At 38.5% G+C, this 27633-nt stretch overlaps 1 protein-coding gene across 1 annotated transcript; it reads left to right on the forward strand.

Moving 5' to 3' along the window:
* Positions 1–1650: 1650 nt before the first annotated feature.
* On the forward strand, positions 1651–27633 carry LOC117540603 (beta-1,3-glucosyltransferase-like). Its single transcript, XM_034207376.1, has 15 exons — positions 1651–2615; positions 4940–4977; positions 5067–5106; positions 5787–5896; positions 14657–14733; positions 14877–14988; positions 15172–15308; positions 15957–16020; positions 17382–17498; positions 18579–18648; positions 20152–20265; positions 21607–21706; positions 22190–22309; positions 24803–24947; positions 25609–27633. Exons 1-15 carry the CDS (start codon positions 2555–2557, stop codon positions 25732–25734), a joined length of 1431 nt encoding a protein of 476 aa, XP_034063267.1. The 5' UTR covers positions 1651–2554; the 3' UTR covers positions 25735–27633.

Genomic DNA, 27633 nt, shown 5'->3' on the forward strand with positions numbered 1-27633 from the left:
CACACAAGGGGACGGGTAATAACCGGAAAAGCATGAAAATGAAATGGTTTAATGCAGACTGAGAACTTATTACATTTCAAAGTCCATTGGCAGGCAAAAACTGCCAAATGATTTCATAATCTTTTTATTTACAATATATCTTTAATTTACATTAACTTGGCTCTGGAACATTGTAATGTTTTACTACTGTTTTTCTTTTCTTTTTTACTACATTTTTTGGACATTTTGTGGAGCACATAAACACATGTGGTTAAGTAAAAACAGGTTCTACAGATTCAATATTATCCGGATGTTAATCATTGTCTAATGTCTGGATAGCACTATTGACATATGGGTAATTTCCCAGAAGTACTATTTGATGATTTAATATTGTTCTTCCCTTAAAACGTTATTTTGAAGGAGAATAGTTCTGAAAAGATTAACAGACCACTACAATTTTTTCTTAAATCTCAATCTCGACATGTATGGCAGCCAATCCATTCCAGTTTATGTTGAATTCCAACACAGAGAAATGTTGTCAGTAGTTTATAGAATAAATAATTTTTTTTTAATTTTACTCCAACACAAGTAAAATAAATAGTAAAACCAGAGAAACTGATAATCGTGCAGTGGTCTCTTCATTTTTTTTCAGAGCTGTATTTACTTTCATAAAACTGTTTGGCCATTTCCTACATAGCTTATATTATAAACCTACAATGTAGGCCCTAAGTAAGCGAGAAAATAAAGTGAATTATGAATTAACAATTAATATATAAATGAATAAATAACTAAATCAAATTTTATTTTTTTAAATAACACTATTGTTCAATTATATCCACAATAATGAAGATGGATTTCCGGACTTTACGAGAAGCCACTTGAGGTGAGCAATAGGCATTCCTGTCGAGAACAAAGCGAGCTTTTGAACAGAGAAGGAAAAGTACAGTAATGAAAAACATATTGAGTGACCTGCCAGCCTTTGTGGTACGATGACATTAATATTCTGCATGTGTGTGTGTTTATGTCTTATCAGACTCTCTTCCTGTTGGCGTTTTTATTCATAAGCAATGTTTGGTCAGTGCTCATGGGTAAGTCTTCGAGTATTTACTTTAGCTATCTCCCGCAAACACTCACCCGATAAGAGTCCAAAACAGATCCATAAAGCCAGTAAAGCTCTGACCTTATTTCCTTATTCTTCAAGTTTGTAGGAAACGTAAATCCCATTTGAATTTCTTTCCGTAGAGTTCGCTTTATATTCACACAGAAATTTGAACACCCACAGCTGTGGTTTCACGGAGACAGACTAATTAATTTGTGTGGGCAAGAAGTCCATGTTTAGACTCAGTGGTCAGGATATTGTTGACTCATTTGTTCTGTATGTCTCTAACAGTCTGCATGGACAACAACAGAAATCATGCTTTCAGCCTTCTTTCTGGACATCTATTTATAATATAAATTACACTAGACAATGCTTGCTATACTGGGAACAAGGCTTGAAAATCCTTTCTCACAATCAGCTTGTGTAAAAACTCATGCATTCTAGTTTATCTCTCGTTGTTTATTGTCGGTTGATTGTGTAGCTAACCTCCGACCTCTCTGTGGAGGGCATACTGAGTCCAAAAGTGAAAAAGCTGCTCTCAGAGAGTCAGTGCAGCTTTGGCTGATCTGCAGCATTGAGGAGGAATATATACTGTTTGGTTAGTATATCTTTTTCAGCCATCCTATTGTGTTAGTAAAATCAGTCTAGCTTTTGAATACCTAGTGTAGCAAATAAGTCTGTTAGCAAAACTAGGGCTAATTATATCAGTATTACCAGAAGTTAAACATAAATATGTGGGCTACATTCTCTCAAGCACTGTTGTAAAAATGTAAGACTTGGAATTTCTTTGGTATTACAATGACTCAATCACATTTTATTTATATAGCCCACTATCACAAATTACACATTTGACTCAGGGGGCTTTACAGTGTGTAAAGCATACAATACCCTCTATCCTTAGAGTTGAGCGCTAAAAGAACAACTACCAAAGAAACCCCACAATTAATCTGTAAAAATGTAATAAAACCCATGGAAGAGCAACAGAGGGATCCGTCTCCCAGGAGTATAGTTTTTTTTTTTTAAATAAAGAAATTACAACAGAGAATCCAAAAAACAATGTGATATTGATGCTTCTTTTACTTTAGCTAAATGTCTGAGTACTTTTGGTACTATACATATATTGTGATGCTTATACTTTTACTTAAGTAACATTTTGAATGCAGGACTTTTATTTCTAGCTGAATATTCCTACACTCTGGTAGTTCTCATTTGTTGTATTTAAGTACAAGATCTGAGTACTTCCCCCACCTCTGACTTTGACCACCACCACTGAAAGTGAGAAGGAAGCAACATTGTGGTTTACTACTATGCCAGTGTCATAACATAACATACCAGTGACCACTAGAGGTCGCTGCAGCTCTGCTCCAACAGTCACTGCAGCCCAGCTCCGCCAGTACAGGAATGTAGCTAACCAGTGTTTCCAGTTCGCCAAGAAAACACGGTGATATAAAACAAAGAACAGCAACCACAGAAGCCATGTCTCATCGTTATGTGGTGGACGGATGCAAACTGGTCGCGGTGCTTCTTCTTTGGCTTGGTAAGTGGGGTCAATGCCCTGTGGAGATAGCTATGGTGTAAGCTAAACTGCTAGCATTATGCATGATAAAAATACCGGAAGTTAGTTTGATGTGTACTTCAAAGTAAAACTATGTATGTAATTTAACAGAGCGAAGCGTGCATTTTTGTTTAAAAATGTTAAACTGGAGGTATTTCATGTTTAATTACAGACTTAAGTTATTCTCCAGTGAGACCCTGGCATATGTTTTGCTACAAAATATTGTCTATTTTCTTTTAATTTGAAATTGAAAAGAGTCCCCGGGGAGGTTATATAGTGTATAGCTTGACGCATCACTCAATTAAATGCAGGTGCTCCCATGGGGTTTGTAAACAAGACGATTTAAAGAACAGTTGTTAATTTCAAGGTAATCAAATATGTGATAAATGTGTCTCTAGGAAGAATATGCACTGATAGAATCACACAGAAGCTTGCTTGGGAAGAATAAAGATGATTGTTTAATGAAGTTACAAACCATGCTGATTTAGTTTGTTGTGAAATTGACATTGTCTATAACCCCGTGGTCCAATTGCCACATATTCTTATCAGTAAATAATGAAAAGCACATGCAGGTTATTTGCAGCCAGATATTTGTCTACGAATGAAATAGTAAGCTAAAAAGTGAGAAGACCTACACACCCAGTGACTCCTATGGCCAGTGAGGCCTCTGCTCTGGTAAAAGAGGTTAAAATGATCAATTCCACCTGGGCTTTTCCTTATAGGTCCATTTAAAATGTCTTCCGTGAAAAGGGTTCATTAAGTTGTTAGCTGTCCTAAACTAACATGATTAACAAATCCAAAAGAAGGGTGATGGAAATGTTGGTTAAATACAGTTTAATACAGGCCAAAAGAGACAGTTAAATTGAGTGAAAACGTCTGTGACATGCCATGAGTGTGCATTACCCCAAAAGACAACTGGAAAAGCCAAACGCGTTTAAGACCTGTAATTTAAGAATTTTCCAGAAATGCACAAGGTATTATAAAAATGTTTTCATGGTCTTTCATTTGATTGCTATTGACACTTTTCCCTTTATTAATGATAGCAGGAATAGTGCAGGTGTAATATATTACCTCAATGATGATACATTATTTATTCTATTTCCTTAACACCGTATCATTCATGTTATTAAAGAGAGCTTTTCCCATACCAGACCATCCTTTACCATAACATGCCAACATGTCTGCAGTGAAAGGGAGCCTTTAGGTTTATTATGGGTGGTAATGTATTTAATGTGTATTTACCATAATAACAACAGTGATTGTCATAATGAAGTTTACCTCTGCAATATACTTATTTGTGTTCTTCCTTTATGCATTCACAGCAGGCACCTGCTGGTTTATTTTGCCCTGGGTGGTACACATATAGATTCATGTTTAATGAAAATGCATTAGATCAGACAGTCCCATAGAGACCTGCACCTGCATGAGTCACCTCATAGCTCACATCTTGGTTCATCATGACCTATTTCTCAGCTCAATATTACAGCATTCAGAAGCATTTTGTGGTTAGATCTGGAGAAATGTTATGTTTTTCTTTTTTTAGGGTTAGGGTTACCATGTATGAAAAGTATTTTTTTTTAATGTCTGAGTCAGGAAAATAACTAAATGGGCTTTGCACACCACTAATAATAGCACAAATGCACATTGACTTCCCGTCATATCTCTGCCTCTAGCGTAGATTGACATGATTATTCACTAGTATACCGGTGACTCTCAAGTCAAGTATGACACACCCACAAAGCCTATACTGAGCTCTGCAACTATCTGTCCTGGTTTCAAAGTTTGTTTTGAGTCATGGACACAAAGTCTAATTTTTTATCTTGTTAATATAGTGAAGAGGTGTTGGTGCAGTAATAACTATTACTACTGCTGCTGCTACGTCTGCTGCTGGGGCTGTCGCGCTATTACAGATGTGTCAAGACTTTAAAGTGTTGTGAAAGTGGTTCCTGTCTTCATTTCTAAAGACCAAGCTAGAGATATAACTATAATGACATAACATGTGCTTAATATTTAGCAACAACTAACAATTATTTACATTTTTGGTTAAAGTGTTTACTAGACTATAGTTTTTAGACTCAGTGCCAAGATCTCAGAGCTCAATATCACATATTCAGTCCAAAACCCAAAGATATTAAAAAAAATGTTTAAACAGGCAAACATTTCTGAATGCAATATGACATCTGCTGTAAATGTATTTTCCGATATCCCCTGCAAATCAATTTAAAGAATAACTGGCTGCTCATGTCATTACATATAATTAATGCATTTTGATGACTAAATGTTGCCTCTTCTTTCGCGCCCTAAAGGTTCCTCTGCTGGGGACAAACACGTAGGTCATGCTCATGTAAGTGTTGCCCAGATTCTGTGATAATGCTTCATCGTGTGGCTCAGCAGTGTGTGTCAGACTAAACCAGATCCCTCTGATCCCCGCAGGCAGCAGAGCATCAGGAGCACACTGCACACGGCCCTGCTGGTGAGTGAGGGATTGCACCACAGATGGTCTGATGTTTTGTTCATAGATTACGTTTAGGAAAGCAAATCCATTATTCGATGCATGATAATAATTTCATCGAGAGCATGTAAATGAAAAGCTCAACCCAGACACCAACATCTTTGAGGTTGTGGATTGAATTAAAAGAAGGACTAGTTAAATACACTTATTTGCTTTCTTGCTTATAGTTCTATGAAAAGTTTGATTGGACTCATGTTTGTACCCTAAATATAAAGCTATGGCCAACTGGCTTCATTTAGTACACTGAAAATAGAGACTTACTTGGAACCGTCCAACATCAACACAAACCACCTGTTAGCACCTCCAAAGGTATTTAGCTAACTATTGTTGTATTCTGTTTGTCCAATGCATCCCAAAACTGGTATGTAGAAATAACAAGTCGTAGTTTCGACAGTGGTTATCTTTGCCGGGAACAGTGACTTTGTGAATTTACGTCATCACTTTGAGGTTTTCCTGTCAAGAAGACACACTGTCGAAGTGTATGTCACACATTTTCTTTTGTCTCGTGAATTTATGTCATCACTTTGAGGTTTTCCTGTCAAGAACACACACTGTCGAAATGTATGTCACACATTTTCTTTAGTCTCTTTGCCTTTCCTTTTTTGTCACCCCTCTTAACTTGTGTGTCCATGTTCTCTCAGGTTTAGAGGAGGTGGTGCTACTGATCCAGAGTCAGAGGAACACCTTCCACGCCCGTCACGCTGCTCAGAGGAAGGTGGAGATTCTGCAGCAGGCCGCTGAGCTGGGACAGGTAACATCTGGCAGGCAGTCGGTTAACACCTTTTGCTGGGTTTAGATCAGGGGTATCCAAACTTTTTTCTCCGAGGGCCACATATAGAAAAACATAGGAAGGGCTGGGCCACTCACTAGAGGTATATTGCCTCATAAGTTGAGTTATAAGTTAGCAAAATAAATCAAATATAGGTAAATTATGCTTTACACTTGAATATGCTTTAAGAAAAAACAGCCAACATCACAGCTCTCCCGAGGGTTTAATTTATTGTGTTACAGCTAATTCCTTAAAATAGAAGCCTCAGATTGCTCATAATAAGAGGAAATATGAAGGGTATATTTCGAGCTGGTTATGGAAATAAGTTATTAGACTTAGATTTGTTAGAAAATGTTTTCAACTTTGATGGAATTCATTTGCAAGTGAGCTTATTAACACATGAATACTACTGTGTAATATATGTTTACATATATATTTAAGAAGTGCAATACAAGACAAGCAAAAGTTTCATTTGTGGGCCATATATCATTATACTTTTTGAATTAACTGAGGGCCAATTCAAAATGGCCTGCGGGCCGCATTTGTCCCCCGGGCCGTAGTTTGGACACCCCTGGTTTAGATCTTAGATCTGGTCTTATGTGTCCACACATGTGTCCTCATGTGTGAACCATCTGTTATCAAGATAGAACTCAAGATACTATGATAATAAGAGGGGTACTGTAACCTTTAAAATAGAGTTATGTTTTTAATAATCTAATACATTTTTGCACAGGTTCGTTTATGTAATTATGCCGACTAACTGGCCAAATGTTTTCAGGTTATTAATCTTTCCCATTCTAATAAACATGATATTTAAAGAGAGCCTGGAAGAAAACTGCTTTAATCTTATTGGACTCAAGGATGACCTCATTAGAATTACTATGAACTCACACAATACAATGTTGGTCATAACTCTTGAATACATATGCTAATTATGAACATTTGACACCATATCTTTTATTATACATAATTATAAAGAGATCATATTTAGTTTAAGACATTTTTGGATATACCACCAGGACATTGTGTGCAGACAGTCCCAGAGGGTAAAACCTACTAATGATGGTGACTTTTCAACTCGAGCCACCATGAAGTTGACATTTAAATATGTAATTTAGGTATTGGATGGATTCCCTGGATTTTCCATCCAACCATTCATGAAGGTGAATTTTCCATTTTTAAATTATAACTTTATGAATGATTATCAATATAAAAGTATTTATTTATTCAGTCAAGGCAATTGTACAGTCTCATATGAGACATGGTTAGCAGCAGATATGTAAAGTAAACATTATTAGTAGTAAATGGGCTACAACATAAAAAATGTTATATGCTTTAATGGGGATTTTTAATATAAAGTACATTAATTAGTTATCCTATTGCTTGAGGCACATTTATTACCAGCAGTAATGGTTTAGAACAATACATATTTTTTATTGCCGTTAAGGACTCAAGAAGGTTCAGTTTATTCTTAACAGCAGACAGGGTATAATGCTGCAGAAACAATGCTTTTACTGTGTGTCACTGATTTTTGGAGTGGGAGTTTGCATAGCTGTCTTAATACACGGCTACCGATAGGTGTCCTCCTTGCTGTAGTGTTCCCCTCCCTGAGCTCAGAGGAAAAGGGAGAGATGAGACGACAGAAATATGGACATGGGAGCCTGCAGTGAGAAGCTGTTGATTTTCCTTTGAAGCAAAAATACATTGATACTGTTTTTTGTATTCTTCCTCCGAACTCTTTTTCAATCCAGAAAATCATAGTAATAATGGCAGAAGGTAGTCAGCAGGGGCTCCGTTGAAAGATTCTTACATAGAAAGAAACAAAAATGTCCCAGGGTTGAGAAATCTACTAATGATTTTAACCATCTCACATGTTGTTTTCTCTGAGTCCCTCTCCTGTGTTAAGTGAGGAGACCTGATGTGTCTGCAATCACATGGCAGTCTGTCAACAAAAAATGTGGTGCGGCAGCTGGAGACATTTTTAAATCACATATGCATAGGGATGGGTATCGTTTGAAATGTATCGATTCCGATTCCAATTCCGGTTCTGCTTATCGATTCCGGTTCTTATCGATTCCCCGTTTTGATTCCAAAATTGTAAAAGAAAGAGGTCAAACGTTTAGATAACAAAAATATCTTTATTTTTTTAAGCTTTAACTGACATTTTTACAAATAAAAAATATACATGCAATACAAATGTATTGCACAATAGCTGTGCTTTATTTTTAACTGAGCTATGCCTGTGGCAAGCTATTAACAAGCATTACACTGTGCCTTGTCTTTTTCTTTTTTAGTGTAGTGGAGCTTTAGAGCGTTTACCGCGATCCATCTTTGGTGTTATGAAGTGACTGAGCTCGTGAACTGTCTATGGGAGGGCAGGCCGCCTCGCTGCGGGGAAACTGTGGACCTCTGTCGCCGCAACTTACATGATGCCGTTTAAAAAAATGAAGGGCGGTGCCGGCCGTCAGCGTACCGAGCCGGCCGTTCTGTGATTCTCCAGAACACACAGATGGCCAGTCCTCCCTTACCCTGGCTGTATTCCACCGGGTCACCGCGGTGCAGACGGACCCGGTGGAACCGTTAAGCAGAACCGAAATTGTGTATTTTGTATCGGTAGGCCTACCCGGCATTTTCTTATCGGTTCTCATCTGGAACCGAGTTTCGGTTCTCAACCCTATCAGTGAGTGATTCAGCAGCGACAGAGTGGGAGCACTGAATACATTTGAAATCTCTGTTTGTTTTGTTTTGAAGCCACATTCTGGTTTTGTTTGAGGGGTGACCGCACCAATTTCTATCTGACAGACAGAAAGATAATGCAGTTAGTTCAGTGTGGCTTTATGGTTATAAAATGAGTGAGCTGCCCGGCAATTAATTCTAATTTATCATTAATGGCTTGTTAAATTATTGTTAAGGGCATGAGAGCTGTGAAGAGCAATTCATCAGTATACTTAATGTAAAGAAAATGGCTCAAGAAATTATTTTAATTTGATGTAGTCTGGTTCTATGCAGTCTGAAAGGAAGTCTACAGACACTCAGAAAAAGAAAAAAACGTGCAACACCTCCGCAGTCTTGAGGTAATTGCGATATGATCATTAATTCAGTTAAATCAAAAATAAATTAGATTTTAAGTATCTTTAGAGCATCAATCATTTAGGGGTTACATCTCGATGAATTTTCTCAGATCATTATTACTTCTGTAAACATGATGAACTTATTTTATCAAAATGTATTTTAGCTAATTAAATATTGATCTTTCTAATGCAAAGGTTATTTTTGGATTAGGAAAGTCTTGACTTCAATGTCTTTTAAACATAACTTTGGAAAAGAATAACAGGTATGAAAAGGGAAGTTTTATGTATGAATTAAAAAGAGATTTCCACAAAATCCAAGAGAAACCATTAATGTAACTAGTGGCTTGTATATTTAAAGGTAAACAAAAAGGTGTTATACTGTATGTATAATATTTGTGGTCTGCATCTTGCACTGTTGTGACGCTATACCATTAGTAAATGTCTCAAGGACCCCATTTTGTCATAATGATAAAAAAAACTTTAAACCACAGCCAGGTCTCATAATTTGACTGCAACCAGTTCTTTCTCTTTAAACGACCAATGCACGATTTGCAATGACATCTCAGAAGAAAACCCCCTAAAGGGGCCCCAGGTCATTCCTGGTGAACTTGCATGATTCTCGTAACTTTGTTAAAGTTTTAATTAAAAGTCAATGAAGAGGCTGAAGCCTGAAAATGAAAAAAGAAAGAGGAAAAAAGAGAATTATGGATAAAGACTGTGAAAAATAATACACAAATTAAATGACCCAGTAATTACAAACAGATAATAGAAAGTTGGATCATTAAGAGAAGGATTGTACAATACGCATTTAATAAATGAACAGCCATTCTAAAGAAAACATCAGAATCAATAACATAAAATAAGACAATAAAAAAACAAATAATAATATGATTGAAACATATTTTAAGTGCTAAAGTAGTTACCTTACTAAAACCCTAAAATGTGTAGCAATGTAGTTAAGTGTTTGTGGTTTTTCAGATATTAACGTCATATTTACATTCATATTAAGAGTAAAACAGACTTGAAACTTAAAAACAAAATAAGCAATAGGTCCACCCTGGGAATTATAGCCTGAGACCCCGACAGACCACCGCTGACTGCAGGTCCTGAAAGTGCTGGACAGCGTATTGATAAGTGTTCAATCATCTCAGCATGTGTGCTTCAGAGGACGTGGTGATTTGTCAAAGTGAGGAAAATGACTGAGAGCTTTATCTAGATTTGATGTTGATCACAGATCTTGATTGTAGCTAAATGTTTCTCAAGAATCTAGGTTTTTCGTCACTTTTTTTTTTAGCAATGTGCGTCATGGTTTCAATGTAGATGATTAAAGGTGGCAAACACACATTAACTCAGCTTCCTGTCTGACTTGCATACAGACAGCTTATCGTCTGTGGGACATATGGCTGTTTTATTGTTTATTTCACAACACTTAAATTGTTTCGCTATAGAGTAATCTATATTTGCACAGCTGTGGTCATGATGTCACCAACATTTTAACAGCTACATCTCAATTGTAATGTTAGTGTAATTTATAACACCTATTTATATTCACATCTTTCCTGGCATATTGTTCAAAGGAAGAGACAGACACTTATAAACGTCTCACATTTGGCCCTTTATTTGTTGGCTGTAACTGCAGGCTTTTAAATCAGCCTTTTCAGCCTCATCATCCAGCTTCATTACAGAGTCCCGTCATTTGGCAGCTGCTCTCTCAGCTCTCTTCGCTCACATCTCGCCACACTTACAGCAGATGTTAATAACCATATTTAACACTCAGCATCTGAAGTGGTGTGGTTGCATGAAAACGCTCTATGTGTGAATATCTGTGGGAACTGGAAGCCCTAAAGCTACTTTACTTTTCAATGAATATTATCTTTCCTTTGTGGGAAATTGTGCACTTAACTGTGGAAGTAAATAAATTACCAAAACGTTCTGTCACGCCAGAAACTAAAATAATACCATTTATTTTATCAGACTCATGATGTTATCAAGTATGTTCTGGTATTTCATCTTAGCCTTAGCTTTACATAGACATACGAGTCCTCCAAAAATGTATATAATAAATAGTTTTTATTCCTAATATGGCTTTAAGAATTAAGAATAATTTTTTCCATAGTGTCACTAATTTCATGATTATTTATTCATTTCTCCTAGCTAAGGCTACTGAAGTCTAATTCAAAAGGCAAAGAAATCCTTCCCTAATGAAGATTAATGATATGCACTTTTTGCTGAAAATGTTTTAATGAATTGTTGATATAATAATACAATTCATCAGATCATAATCATCTTAAAGCCTGAGGTGTTTCAGTGCTGTGGAATTATATTTTCCTATAGTTTTTATTACTTTTTCCAGAAGGAACAAAAACACCTCTCTGAATAATTCAATGCGTTGCAGGGAGACAGTGAGAGTGACGCTGAGTTCTGCATTACATGTTGTATTTACATAACATTATATAAAACAAACACTCTTTGGCTCTTTGAAATAAACATGGATGTGACCAAATTAGGGGCGTGACCTCTGCGGAGATAAGTAAGGATCATACGCTAACCTTAATTTCCAACCTATACTTATCTATACTTACATTCATCCTCATAGTCCTATGAATAACGTGTGAAAGAGAGAGTGAGATGTGTGCGTTCTTCTGAATGAGTCACTTAGAGAGGAGGAAGTTGTAAGAAACAGCGTCTGAATCAACTCATTCATTTAGTCTGTTACCAAACTAGAAAAACAGTGCACACAATGTATGAGCAGATACAACATCAATATGTTCCGGATCGAATCCTCGCCTCCTGTCAGCGTGTCAAGATATGTTTCATCAGTAACAGTGGATCATTAATAATTTCATCCAAATCTTGTAGCCTTTGTGTGATTTCTCGCTCATGAGAATGTGATCTTATGTCAAACCCTCTGAAAACCAATTTGTGCTCTTCTCACTCCTGTCATGTATGCTTTAATTGTACACCTGTATTGCCTGTAAGCCCCTCCCCCCTCCTCACTTCTGTCAAGCGACTTTGTTACCCACTTTGAAAAAAAGGTTGATGATATTCGCTCTTCTTTTTCTGACTCACCTTACTCCCCGCTGGGTCACCAGACCCTCCTTCCACCAACACACTTACCTCCTTTTCCCCTCTCTCTCCAAGTGAGGTTCTTACCCTCATTACCTCTGCCCGCCCTACCACCTGTCCTCTGGACCCTATCCCTTCAAACCTCCTTCAGACTATCGCTCCTGATATTCTACCGTTTCTCTCCCATTTCATCAACACTTCTCTAACTTCTGGTCACTTTCCAAACAGTCTCAAGGAGGCAAGAGTAAACCCTCTCCTAAAGAAACCCACTCTCAACCCGTCTGATGTTATAAACTACAGGCCTGTCTCTCTACTCCCGTTCCTGTCTAAATCACTTGAACGCGCTGTCTTTAAACAACTCTCCTGTTATCTCAATCAGAACAACCTTCTGGATCCGCACCAGTCTGGTTTCAAGGCAGGTCACTCCACAGAAACTGCTCTCATTGCTGTCACGGAGGAACTGCACACTGCCAAAACTGCATCCCTCTCCTCTGTCATCATCCTGTTGGACCTGTCTGCTGCATTCGACACAGTGAATCATCAGATCCTCCTTCGCACTCTCCAAAAACTTGGAGTTTCAGGCTCTGCACTTTCCCTCCTCACCTCATACCTGAAAGACCGTACCTACAGGGTGACTTGGAGAGGGTCTGAGTCCGACCCTTGTCAATTAACTACAGGGGTCCCTCAGGGCTCTGTTCTTGGTCCCCTCCTCTTCTCCCTGTACACAAACTCGCTCGGATCAGTCATTAGCCCGCATGGTTTTTCTTACCACTGCTACGCTGACGACACCCAATTAATTCTGTCCTTTCCCCGCTCAGAGACCCAGGTCGTCGCACGCATCTCTGCTTGTCTAGCTGACATCTCTCAGTGGATGTCTGCTCATCACCTCAAGCTCAACCTTGACAAGACTGAGCTGCTCTTCCTTCTGGGAAAAGATTGTCCCACTCTTGATCTAACAATCAACATCGGCACCTCAGTTGTTTCCCCGACTCAGACTGCAAGGAATCTGGGTGTGACCCTAGATAACAACCTATCCTTCACTGCAAACATCGCTGCTACAACCCGTTGCTGCAGATACACGCTTTACAACATCAGGAAGATCCGTCCCCAGCTGACTCAGAAAGCGACTCAGGTTCTGGTCCAGGCTCTCGTCATCTCACGCCTAGACTACTGCAACTCCCTCCTGGCTGGTCTACCTGCATGTTCCATCCGACCTCTGCAGCTCATCCAGAATGCAGCGGCTCGTCTGGTCTTCAACCTTCCTAAATGTTCCCACACCACTCCGCTCCTCCGCTCCCTTCACTGGCTTCCGGTAACTGCTAGAATCCACTTCAAGACACTGGTACTTGCTTACCATGCTGCGAATGGATCTGGCCCTTCGTACATCCAGGACATGGTTAAACCGTACACCCCAGCGCGTGCACTACGCTCTGCATCAGCCAAACGACTCGCTGCACCCTCGCTGCGAGGGGGAACCAAGTTCCCATCGGCGAAAACACGTGGGTTTGCTGTCCTGGCTCCAAGATGGTGGAATGAGCTCCCCATTGACATCAGGACGGCAGATAGCTTGCACATCTTCCGGCGCAAACTGAAAACTCATCTCTTTCGACTCCACTTCGAGCGATAGAACTATTAACGAAGCACTTTTATACTAATAAAGGACTGGCTTATCTAAAGCCAGTTGAGTAGCACTTGAAATGTTTGGCTCTATGAAACCTGATGTACTTATATGATTCTGTTTTCTTCAAGTTTGTATTTTGTTGGTCGAACGCACTTATTGTAAGTCGCTTTGGATAAAAGCGTCAGCTAAATGCAATGTAATGTAATGTAATGTAATGTATTGCAAGGAGATGATCATTAGTGTACACTGCCCTCAAGTGGTAAACAATTCAAATCATTCTCCAGCAGGACATTTGTTGTCTTTGGTTATCTTGGGGTAAATGATGTCTATCAAAGGCATTAGTATATTTGATGTTAGATCTTCTTGAAACACAGTGATGTAAAACAGTTTCAAATTGATGTTTTCAGTAGGATGTAACACCTTCATTTAATCAAGCTCATGCAATGTCTTTTTGTATTTATTTTTAGATAAGTGTTGGCCGTGATCATCATGATTTGGCTTCATTTATTTACCCAACATTTACTTAATATCTACATATCCCACAAAAACCTTGGTTGATCCTCTGATACAATCTTATAAATATTGTACTCATTTTGTGTGTACAGGAATTAAGGGAATAGCATAGCCTGTGACCTAAGAACTATAACTACACTGTAGCTATGTACAAATTACAATAAAAGCCTTGAATCCTTGAAAAGAATTCAGTAAATGACACCAATAAAATGCAGTATTCAAATTCAATATGTTAAAAATAAATAGCCATTTGATTGTTAATAATATTTAAAGAAACAACAACTTTATTTTGATCTTATGTGCTCAACAAACAATAACGGTTTACCCTCATGGCTCGGCTGCATACAGAGATGAAGATGTAGGAGTGTTTTTGTGCTCTAAGTGACAGGTTAACCTTGACGATGTTAACTCTGTTTTCCAGCCCTTTGAGATGATGAAAATATTAATGAAATATTATTTGTTTCCATGCAGGGAGTTCCAGTCGTTCTTCTTCTCCATGAGTTATCAGACTATGAAGGGGATTGGAGTATCCTCCCTGCGCTTCCTCAGTGAGTGTTAAACACACATATGGGGATGATAAACAAATTCATCAAATCAGATTCGATAAGCGTTCATTGAGAGTTTGGCTTTAATGATTCCTGGATTATAAAATAAATGCATGAATTGTATGGCTCTATGTGGATGTTTCCAGTCTCTTTGCCTTTTATGGCCAATCAGCATCCTGGTTTTTCTTCATTGAGGAAGGAACCAGCGTCACACTGTCTGCTCTGCTGCAGGTCCTCCACAGATACCAAGTCCAGGAGGTGAGATGCACTCTGACATGCACACTATTTTGAACAATGCTTACTGGGTGTACTAAACAGCCCTTTCAGCTACATGAATGATGGTGATGTTGCCTGCACTGATACACAAGCACTGATGAGAAAATAACTGAGCAACTTTTATTTTCATATCACTCTTTTCCCGTGCACCCCTTTGTAACTCAGGAGTGGTTCTTGGGTAAGCCTCTCTATGACAACGAAGCCTCCATTATCCACCACTATGCGTTCTCTGAAGACCTCGGTTCCTTCAGCTATCCGGACCCCGCCGCAGGCTGGGCTCTCAGCACGCCGCTGCTCCAGAGGTTTGTGTGCGCATGAATGTGTTGCTGATATGTTTGTCTCCTTTTCTTCATTATTTCCTTTTTTGAAAGAGTTGAAATCTCAAGGTTGTTTAAATAACACACTATCACAAGAGACTAGGAAATAAACACAACTGGAATACGTTTGAATAAATTCGTAATACACATGATGGTGTGTGTCTTACATCAGACCTTTGTACATTTCTTCATTCTTTTTTTTGGTTATCCTAACCTTTTAGGCTCTTAACCTTTTTTCATTACCATATTTTATTCAATATGCTCCTTAGATAACTTTTTATTTGATTTATTTGACTATTTTCTCCTTATAGCATTGTGAAGCACCTTGAGATTACGTTGTTTTTAAAGTGTGCTATATAAATGAAATGTATTATTATTTTCACTTCATTATTTTTGGCTTAAAGGAGACAAATGCAAACTAGACAAAGATGACTTTGACTGATAGCATTACCATTCATGTTTTTTCTTCCTTAAACTTTCATTAGATAATGATGACAATAATGCTTCTTTATTGAATTCTGGCAAAAATAATGGTGCTGTATAAATCTGATATTGTGACAGGCCTGGGAAAAGTTCCCACTTGTATTCGGCTGTTTCTCTTCTCTCAGTATTTTTCTCTTTAATGTGTTTCAGACTCGCTGAGCGGATACAATACAAGAGTCTGAAGTCAGATTTCACCATCGACTTGAAACACGAGGTACCTTGAATCATCTTCCAATTTCTGAATATGCGTGCCTTCTGCTGTTTATCACTATACTAGGATAACTATTATTAAGACTGCTGTTTTTCTTTAACATTCTACTTTCCGCCTCTAGAGCTGCTGTGAAAAGTGGCTCCAGTGTTACCTTCCAGGCTGCCTGGATAAAAGATAAATGCTTAGACGTGTACAAATCATAGAAAATATTCTCCCAGAAAGTAGATTGTTGTTGAAAAGGCTCCTGCAGCTTTCTATGCCTGAAGCTTCTGCTATTTATTATTATATTGTTGATGCAAAATGACTAGTTCTGAATGAATCTACTTATGTGTATTTATGTGTGTTGAGGGAGATTGAGTATTCACATCGAGCATTTTAAAATTATACTTTGAAAGTGGGAAAACCTTTTAGCCGGTTGTTTGGAAAGTTTGAAATTACATTATGGTACAGGGCCGGCCCTTGGCATAGGCAGTATCGGTGAATGCTAAGGGCGCATCAACCTATGGGGGCGCCGAACATTTTTATTTAAATAAAAACAAAATTAAATTAAAAAAAATGTTTTATTTACATTTCATAACAAAACAATTTCCCGATTTTTGATCAACAAAGTACATCCTATTATCTTATCTTAAAAGAACTACGCCTATATTGCATACAGCGCTCATAAACTGTGGCGCAAACCCCCCCCCCCCCCCAAATCAGGTAAGTTGAACTGCCGGAGCCGGGGCTACGGGGGGGAGGAGCAAGCAAGGGGGCGGGTCAAGTGTAATTTTTTATGTGAAAGTAGATGACAGCCCTCTCTTCACTTGATTAGGACAGGTCTCTCTGCTGTAATTAATGTAAATTACAGTAAAAACCAGAGGTTTATGTTAAATTGTTCTTTTTTTGAAATAATGGCTTTCGTTTGCAATAATAGGTTTTAATTTTGTATTTGTGTTAATTTAAAATCTTGCCTAGGGCAGCAAATTGGTCTGTTATGGTAACATTGTTTTAATTGTGTTTTAAATGTGTTCTGATACGGGAGTTCATTCAAAGTCAAAGTGATGTTTTTTTCTTTACTTCCCCCGTCTTCACAACTATTAAATACATTTATTCATAATGTTACTCATGCGTGATTCATAAACTTGGAGCTGTGTGCCCTCTTTTGAAAATGTCAATTGACTTGTGGGTAATGATTGTACAGAATAAATAAGTCACTATCTAAATGAGTGTATGTATATGACTTACCCATTGAGAGCTGCCAGAAAACTAAAGATAGTCATTTACAATTCGAGGAGCTGCCTTACCCGTCAATGCAAATCACTGTTTCAAATATTATGCATAAGCCCAACATTTGTCTTTTATTTTGTTTCTTTTATTTTTAGATTGCTTTGTATATTTGGGAAGAAGGAAATGGTCCAAAGCTGACGGCAGTTCAAGAGTTTTGTACAGAGACGAGAGACAACTGTGCCACCACATTTACATCCTACCTTCCCAACTGTGTATGTACTTTTATTACGTTTACAATATGGTGTTCATAAACCTTTGCACTAAGTTCTTGAAAAGTGTGCCTGTATTAGCCTGTGTTTTTTCTGAGTGTTATATTATGAGGACTTCAAGGTGTTCTTTCAGGGTTGCTTCTTTTAATCCACCATCTTGAATCACATTTATAACTCAGCTGTCCGGCTGAGTTTAATTTGAGTACATTACACACGTCGCTGGTGCCAAAGTCTATTATGCAGGCCGACAAATAATCGGGTCCTGCAGGATGAGTGAGCCCGGTCTGAAGGCCGTAACAGAAATCAAGAAGACAAAAGATTAAGAAAAAGGTGTTAAACAAAACAACCCACACAAGAATTTAATTTTAACTTTTTGTAATCTGCTTTAAAGAACATTTCACATGTACTTCGATTTCAAAGAAAAATGACTTAAAAGAATAACTTATAAGTAATTGTAGATTTGGTTTTCATGCACATAATCATTCTCATAATGTATATTTCCACATATTTTCCATTTGTTTTCCCTTCCTTTTCGCGCTACGGTCCTCTTATATGATAATGACACGCTATTTATGAATAAAACACTTTGCTGTATACATGACTTTTGTATTAAGCAATTTTGTATTTCCCGATATACGCTGTCTGCGTATATCGGGCAATATGTGAAAGGAGCATACATTTGAAGACCATCTGTCACAAGGAATACATTAATAATTTAGCGCTAGATCTGATGATGATGATCTCACAGGAATTAGTGTCAAGCATCATCAGGAAGTGTCTGAAGTTTGTAATGAATATTCTGCAAGTGTCGCAGATCAAAAAAAAGAATTAAAATCCCCATTTTTGCTGGAATACGAATAGAGTATTGACAGGTGTAGTCGATGATAATACCTGACAGCGCTGTTAGGACCTAATGTGCCTGATATTACCATCTGGACCTTATTTTAAGTCCATAACATTCATTGTATGTTCCACCTCACACTGTGCTTGTGGGTTCACCTTTGCACCTCTTGGCATTTTATAACTAAAACACATTCTTTTAAATAAAAAGTAACATTGTTTTTTCTTTCTTTCTTTTACTAGGGAGATCCGGTGTCAAAGAGAGATGTTTTTGTTGCTGTGAAAACCTGCCAGAAGTTCCACTCAGAGCGAGGTGTGTGCCTATTCCCGAATTTTTTTGAAGGGCAAGCACTGTTTACACATTGTTAATAATAATAATATTGCACATGCTATATAGCAGCGAGTGTTTTGTAATGAGGGTAATGATATTTATATTGACAGATTGAAAGTTCTCAGTTCGCTTAGCTGAAGGGTGAAGAGCTATATTGTTTGATGGCCACTGGGAGGAAATACCTCCTGTGGCGCTCCGTGGTGGTCTTCAGTGATCTCAGTCTGTGGCTGAAAGTGCTCCGGTAGGAAACCAGTGTGGCATGCAGGGGGTGAGACTCGTTGTCCAGAATGTTGAGAAGTTTCCTCAGCATTCTCCTCTCCGACACCACTGCCAACGACTCCTGGTCCACTCCAAGGACAGAGCCTGCTCTCCTGATGAGCTTGATGAGTCTGTTGGCATCAGCTGTCTTCACCCTGCTGCCCCAGCACACTACAGCAAAGAAGAGGACACTGGAGACCACCGAGTAATAAAACATCTGCGACATAGTGCTGCAGACGTTAAAGGACTCTGAGGAAATACAGGCAACTCTGGCCTTTCTTATAAAGGGCGTCAGTGTTTTTATTCCAGTCCAGTTTATTGTCTATGTGGACACCCAGAAATGTGTGACTGTCCACATCCATGCCCACGATGGTAATTAGGCTTGGGGCGGTACTCTGCTTCCTAAAGTCCACCACTAGCTCCTTCGTTTTAGTAACGTTGAGCTGCAGGTGTTTCCGACTGCACCACTCCACAAAACTGTCCACCACACTCCTGTACTCAGCTTCCTGATCACACTAGCAAGCCGATCTGTCCCCCTGAGGTCACGACATCGCAAAAATGAACTCTTTTAGTTAACGTTTATCACAGAGTAAATCGAAATTAAATGGAAATCACAGGACATTAAGCTGTGCAAGTTTTACTTCACAGTTTTAATTTGTCAACGCTTTTTTCTTTACTGCCACTCTCTAAACAGAGTGCCGGTCATTTAAAACATCCAATTTAAATTCACAACCTCGTTTAGTCTGTCTGCTTAAATTGCAACAGTTTGTGTAATTATCCAAAACATTGGGTTCTTTTTTTTAGGGTCAAAATTAGCCAGCAGTTAGGGACTGAATATTTTAAAGCAACAGACAAACTCAAAAGGAGAAAGATCAGAGCGATTAACTCCCCAACCCGCTACTTAATATTCAGGTCTTATTAGCATTGCAGGGGAAAGCAGTAGTGTGCACTCCAAACAATTAGTTAGTGGAATCATTTAAGAATAAATCAACATAAAACTAATTTTGTGATTACTTATTATTATCCAAATCCACATGAAGGGAATGACAATGCTAGTTCAAAGACACACTATTAATTCTCTCCTCCAGTCTCACTCCCTTCTGTCGTTATTTGATAGTTCTCATAATTAACTCTGTATGTGTCTGTGATTCAGATTCAATGTTTAAGGCTCTACTTTCTCTCTTCCACCTGGCCTCTTTTTTTCCCCTCTTCCATTTCTCCTCACAGTACCAGTGGTGAAGGCAACCTGGGAGAAAGACGCTGAGTTTTTGGAGTATTACAGCGACGTCACTGACGCCTCCATACCCACGATCAGCCTGGGAGTGCCCAACACTGAGAGAGGTAAGCGGATGTAGGAAGTGTAAACACACCACACCAAGAACAAGGGACTAGCTTCATTTGTTGCATTTGAACACACCGCAAAGATTACAGCCAGAAGCCAACAATCAGTTACGTTCTGTGACTGAGGAGATAATGTCACAGCAGCTGTGGTAGTGAGGGATCCCAGATAACAGCCTGTAGATATACACGTCGTTCTTTTGATACAAACATTTAATCAAAGCAGCGTTTGCCGAACCATTTTCACACTCACTCCTGGAGGTCATTGTGTAGTGAAAACATCATACATTAGACCTCTGTGTCCCCTTTTGACTTGAGTCATTTGTTTGTTTCCCTCACGTCTGTTTCTCTTTGCTTATATTGAACGATCTTGGACTGTGGGTGTGTCATGGCTTTTAGAGAGATTCAATCACAGAGGTGTCCTGACAGCAGTCGGAGGATCCCTCAGAAGGAGCTCGGGGGGAAGCTGCAGAGTTAGGGGATGTTTGTGACGGCTGTAACGACTACACCCCTGACCTAACTAGGTAGCTTTAAAATGTGTGGATGGAGGGGGATCAATAGATGATGCTGGGCCATAAGGGGATACAATCTAATGACTTTTCCTCTGTTGCCAGCATTAGGTCAAAGGTTCCACTTTCTTTAGTGAAATGTCATTTACTTGATGGATTGGCACAGAATATTCTAAAGACATCCATTGGTTCCCAGATGAGGTCTCCTAATAACTATACATCTAACTTTTCTTTTTTTGTGTGACTTTTCATCGCTTCAAAATAGTTAACCATTTTCAGTTGGATATTTTTACGGGATGATCATGTCGTTATGATCCTTTGACTTTTTTTATATAGCACCATCTTGAGGTCAATTGTGTCAGTTGTCTAATACTTTGCTTTATGCCAATAAACCTGCAGGCGTATTGAAATTTCTATTATTTAACCTAGTCTTTTTTGAATGTTACTTACTGTATATGATCTGACTGGGACATCTCAAGTTTTCTTCATACATTATCTTCATTCAGAAAATGGGGTATTTTGTTTGCCTAGCTATTTTGTCTTGGTGTAAAAATATGATATGTTCTGTGTTTTGTAAAAGTTAATATCATCAGTACCAGTGTGAATTGTCTATTTGCCAGATTTTCACAAAAATAATTTGGCCTTTGACGTAGATAACTTATTTCAGAACTATTTTAAAATGATCAACAGAAAAATAATCCTTTTTGTAAATATGTTTACCTATCGGGTTAAAACAGCCAGTGGATAAAATACTTTAATCGGGTCTGATGAGGTCTCATGAACCACAAACATGAATTGGAGATCCCTGCTTTATCTGTATGTCATCTCCCTGCAGGGCATTGTGGGAAGACATTTGCCATCTTGAAGCGGTTCTTAAGCAAAGACGTACCAAAGGCTGATTGGCTTCTCATTGTTGATGACGACACACTGATCAGGTAACTGGGAGAAGATATTTCGTTGTATTCTACAACTGTCAACGAAAGGAAGAAAACATAACCTTAGATATCACATGACAGTGATTTATTTTAAGATCATGCACACACACACACGCACGCACACACGCACACACACACGCACACACAGGTCACTTGCTGGCCGACTTAGTCAGTGATTTCAGGAACCAGTTAGATTTATAAATGTGTAACTTACTAACATTTCCAACAAAACTGGAGGAGGGAGCGAGATGGTCACAGTCTTGAGAAAAGCTTTGAACCAAAGTAGTTTTGTTGCATTAAAGACACAACTTTAGAAACGGTTTGAATCCCCTAAAATTCCTCTGTAGTCTCTTAGCATAGACATTTGATGTAGCCAAGACATTGTGTTGTGTTTCTCCATACAGTCTAGAGTCTATGATGTGTGCTTGTGTTTGGGAAATATGCACGCATGCTCCTCACTTCCTGTCTGTTTGCTGTCTGTAGTTTACCCAGGTTGCGGCAACTGCTGCGTTGCTACGACCCGAAGGAAGTAGTGATTCTGGGGGAGAGGTACGGTTACAGCTTGCTTCAGAGCGGATACAGCTACATCACAGGAGGAGGAGGGTGAGGCTGCAGGGAGTGTGGGTGCTGTTGATGCTAAGTTGTAAGGACAGAAGGTGAATCAAATTTTAACCATGAACCATGGGCTGTTTATTTGCAAATGTCGAGCTGTACAAGTACGGGAGCTGCACGTTGTCAACACTTCTTTCTGTGAGTGTGTGGGTGTTTGTGTTCAGCTCAGCTTCTGACTGAACTCAGAACTGTCCTCTTTCGGTTTTCTTTTTCATTTATTTTATCTGCACATACAATTATGCTTAAAGAAGAATGCTTTGCAGGGAACAGCCACAGTTTAGCCAGTGGTGTGAAAGCTGCACAAATACAAAAGTGTTATTAAAGATGGAGTAGGTGATTTTGGAGAAACCAGCTCGAGTGCGCTAGAATTTAAAAATACACAGCCGTAAGAAATCTGCTACTTCCTTACAGAGCCCCTCCTCCAACACACACGGACACGCACGAGATAAGTTTGTGCACAGATGGAAGGCTGACAGGCAGGTAGGCCATCCAGTTATTTTAGCCGGGCCGGCTAAAATGATTGGTCGTGCTTTTTACAGTACTACGGCTTCCACAGATGACATTTTTTTATGGATTTTTTGTCAAAGCACTTAAGATATTCATTGCTATCGGGATGTTAAGAGCATTCCATGGAATATAACAAAAAGTGTATCTCGAGCCGGTTTCTCAAAATTACCTACCCCACCTTTAAGTCAAAATTGGAGAATAAACGTTAACACTATATGCCTGTTGCATTGAGCAGCACAGTATGTGTATGACTGTTGCATTGAGCAGCACAGTATGTGTATGACTGTTGCATTGAGCAGCACAGTATGTGTATGACTGTTGCATTGAGCAGCACAGTATGTGTATGCCTGTTGCATTGAGCAGCACAGTATATGTATGACTGTTGCATTGAGCAGCACAGTATGTGTATGCCTGTTGCATTGAGCAGCACAGTATGTGTATGACTGTTGCATTGAGCAGCAGAGTATGTGTATGCCTGTTGCATTGAGCAGCAGAGTATGTGTATGCCTGTCCCAAAACGTTATTGCGACTGCATTCTGATAAATATTACATAAAGTATCAGTATTTCTTTAGTACACCATAGCATTAAATCAGTACATTTAAAATGCATATTAAATACAAGACAAATCTGGTAGGGTTGAAATCTTGTCATACATTTTGACTACAATTTGCTATATTTTTAATGTACTTTGTATATGTATTATATTATTGAATGATCAAATGACTAATTGTATGTTGATATTAAGTTATTTATTCACACTGACTAAAATGGCCTCCAAAGCAAATGATAATGTTGCTCTGACAAACATCATTCTAATTGATACCCTTTTTGCTGGTTTGGTCTCTACCAACTCCTGAGGGCTCTGTTAAAAAATGTAAACTTGCTGATAACACAACATTGGCAAGGCTGATATCACGAGTCAATGAATGAGCCTACAGAAATTAGGGTCTTGTCGCAAGTTAGCAAGGGCTGTCGCTACAACTTGAAACTAAAGTATTTTTCAAAACTAAGTAGCTGGTGTTTGACTCTTTGAGGGATGGGCAGGCTCTCTCACTAAAGACTATTACCAACTTAAAGATTGGAAAAGTGCACCGCTGGAACAACAACCTCCTCTCTAAATTGTGCTGCATGGAATTGGGATCTTCCTGATCATCAAAAAGTTCACCAAAAAAGTTTCATCCCCGAGCTGAACAAAAATGTTTGGAGTGTCCAGTGCGGGGAAGCTGCGGTTCTACAGAGCTACCAGGGAAAATGTTTTCATCTTTTTGATATTTGTGTGGTATGGCAACCAAACCAACCCCTTTAAACTCACTCCATCTATGACACGCATGAGACCGGCGTTGATTTCAAAGGTCTTAAAATAGTATAGGACTCCAGGCTTCCTGACAAACATCCTTAAGAACACTGCCCTCAGGAAAAAGACAACCAGAAAGTAGACATCCCCTTTTCTCCACAGCACTTACAGCACAACCACTAAATTACTAAAGGGTTCCCCAATTCTGCTCCAGCACTTTATAAAAGGTTTAAAGGACTGTCACTTTGTGTGTTTTATGGGACAGGGTGTTGTTGTGTGTGTTAGACCTTTTTATTTCCTATTATATGTCTTATCCTGAGCCCACTGAGACAAATTCACTTACAACTAAGTTGAAACATCTGACTCTGCTCAAGCTGCTGAATGCTCCACTATGTTCACCAGCTAACATTTATTTTGGCTACACATCCCGTCAAAAGAAAAAACAGTAATGGAAGCGTTGATAGTCCTGACAGGCTGAATACTGTGTGTGAAGAAAAGGATATTTGCATCCCAAAGTTCAAGGAAAACTGCCTCTTTGAAATATAAAAATAGTTTTACATGATAACATAACAAAAATGAATACGTTCTTCAGGCTCAGACAGCCACATAAACCTTGTATCATGTTTTATTGTGCTTTTAATTCCCTTTATTATTTAAATATCTGTTTTTTTTCTGTGAGCAGCATGGTGCTTAGTCGGTCTGCGGTGTCCCGGCTCGTTTCCAGTGGTTGTGGTTGCTATAGTGACGATGCTCCTGATGACATGGTGCTGGGCCGGTGCTTCACTTCCCTCGGTGTTCCCATCACACACAGCCCCCTGTTCCACCAGGTAGGAAACAATACACACATGTCATTTGTTCGCTATGTAATGTAACTTAACAAAGACATTGGGGTCAGTGCACAGCAGAACGTGCAGAACATGCAGAAATGTGAAATGTTCTTCAGGGAAGCATATCATTCAGCAAATGTAAAGAATAACGTTTACACAACTAACTTTAGTTACTTTTCCAAGAACAGTCGACTGTGCTAATATCTAAATGATAACTATGAAATTACACTTTCTTTAATTGAAATTCCTATTGAACATGTTAGGAAATGACCTACCCGTAAAGAAAGTGTTACTGATGTTGAAATGTTGGTGAATTGCTTTTCTCAATGTTTAGCTCTTATTTATTCCCTTTTTTGTGCTTTCATCTGATAGCAATAGTGAAGAGAGGATTTGTGCTCATCTGGTATGTTCTCTAACCATGAGTCCATGGGTTTGTGTGGAAAAAGTACCTTTTTAAAGTACTTGTATTTTCAAATTGATTTGCCTAAAAGAAACTCCATCCTTGCATAAGGTCAATTTGTGATGAAATTTAGGATCACTTTGTCTATAAAGGCACTATTGTGGTCAGGCAATGGTTTCAAGTATCAGAGGATCCACACATCAATATATTAAATGAAATATTAATCGTATCAAACACCAATGCTTGTTCTTGATATTTTAGGCCCAACCGTATGACTACTCTGAGGCGACGCAGCAGGCCATCTCCTTCCACAAACACTGGAACATAGATCCTGTGGTCGTCTACAAACACTGGCTGCAGGACACACAGCCACGAGATGAACTGTAGAAACACCGTCAGAATGAACTGAGGCCAACAGCGGCATTATTTGCACCTCAGCCACTATCTGCCCATGTCAAAGGCAGATTTAGAAAATATATTGCACCTGATTGCATTTATCTGTGAGGCAAAGTATTAGTGTTGCTTGTGCAGCAAGAACAAAGTATGCAAAAACATTAGAGAACAATTTAAATGCTGCACATCCTAACGCACAAAGAGAAGAAACATTCCTAAAAACAACCAAGACAGTCTTTTTGTTTTTGCAGTGAGGTTAATTTGCATAAATTGGGACACATTTTGTGCCAAAGATATGCATATTACCTCATTTAAATATATGCTAATAGCACAGAAACGAGGAGATTCTGGTTGCCCTCACTGCAGTTGAGATGTGTATTTTCCTTTGCCGATACTTTGAGAATAACTGTTTCTTTATTTCTTATTCTTATTTGTGCAGGTGTTGCGCATAATCCTTCGTGAAATTGCATATGTAAACCGAACATTGAATCAAATTTGCACAACAGCAAAGAGCTAAAAATGTGCAAATACGCGGCAACCGATAATACTAACTTCCAATTCCCTGAGTAATTGGACTTGTTGACATCAGTACAGTGTGTAAGCCTCTTCTTGTGCCTGTCAGCCATTAGAGGGGCTGCATCTTAACAATGGTCACCACTTTGTGTGTGTGTGTGTGTGTGTGTTTGAATGTTGCAAAATGAACAGAGTGATTAATTTTTATGAAGTTGTAATGACAGTATTTCTGCATGAAATAGAATTAAAATATTAATCTCAGAACTGTAGAAAATGTAACAAAATCCTAGGCAATTGTAAAATATGAAATGTAACCTCATTCACCAGAATGAAGCATTAAAGTGTTTTATCTCCCTGTAATGCTCATCCACAGAAGCACAATTGCTTGTCATCAGTAAAGACTAATTGGATTATTCCGGGAAGATGAATGCTGAATACATATTTATGACACCATGTCCCTTTTCTAGTATCACACAGTCTTCAAAAAGAAACTGTCTCTACGTGCAGCCCAGTGTCCCGGTTGCTATAGTAACTAGTGTCACAGTGACACACTAAGGCACTTCATAACTCGTGGGGTTTTGGCATCAATGAGAATGACTGAAAAAGTAATGGACACAAAGGCTGAGGCATGTATTATTATCAAGGAACTGAAAGCTTTGCTACAACTTTAATTGCAGTCCGTTTTGGAACTGTGCTGAGACTAAAGAAAGTGTCAGTGTGACGACGACTTGTGACTAAAACAAGACTGTGATACTCAATGTTATCTCTTTCTATTTTTTTCAGATTGTCTTAAAAGCTCAAATAACAGCAGCATTTTGTTTGTTACAACTTTGTGGCTGAGATGTGGCAGTGATTCTTCAAAGTGCAGTAATCTGGGAAGGAGGACATGATGTGTTTCCCTGTGTGAGGCATACAAACACTGTGATTCCCGCTGGCTTCACACAGTTCTGTCAGTCTGTTTTAGAAAAAGAATACACAAACAATTATTCAACTCTATGAATATTTAATTTCAAATCATAAAAACAGGTAATTCGTTTTTCAGCCGGTATTTATTTATAAAAGCAGCTGCAGAATAGCATTTTAACGCAGGCTTGCCAGCTGTGGTCTTAATTACTTTTGAACCCATCCACACTAACTAACCAAAAAACAAACAGTAATGCTGTTTATAGATAAATAACACAATTCTAAACAGCTGGAAAAGTTAGAGACTTAATCGCATAATCATATTCAACGTTAAAACCATATACACTTTTTTAAAGATTTTTGAAAAAGGTAGAAGTAGATACCAACAATGTTAAACTATTCTTAAAAAGAGTGCCTGTCTGAAAGTGAAATGAAAAATATTACTAACATAAATGAATAAAGCTCATGTTATTAACA

Source organism: Gymnodraco acuticeps, unplaced genomic scaffold, assembly GCF_902827175.1.
Source record: "Gymnodraco acuticeps unplaced genomic scaffold, fGymAcu1.1, whole genome shotgun sequence".
NCBI classification, from domain to species: Eukaryota; Metazoa; Chordata; class Actinopteri; order Perciformes; family Bathydraconidae; genus Gymnodraco; species Gymnodraco acuticeps.

Coding starts and splice junctions, on each gene's coding strand:
- LOC117540603 (XM_034207376.1), top strand. CDS start 2,555: ATGTCTCATCGTTATGTGGTGGACGGATGCAAACTGGTCGCGGTGCTT. Junction 15,309..15,956: donor AGCACGCCGCTGCTCCAGAG/GTTTGTGTGCGC, acceptor AATGTGTTTCAG/ACTCGCTGAGCGGATACAAT. Junction 20,266..21,606: donor AGTGCCCAACACTGAGAGAG/GTAAGCGGATGT, acceptor ATCTCCCTGCAG/GGCATTGTGGGAAGACATTT.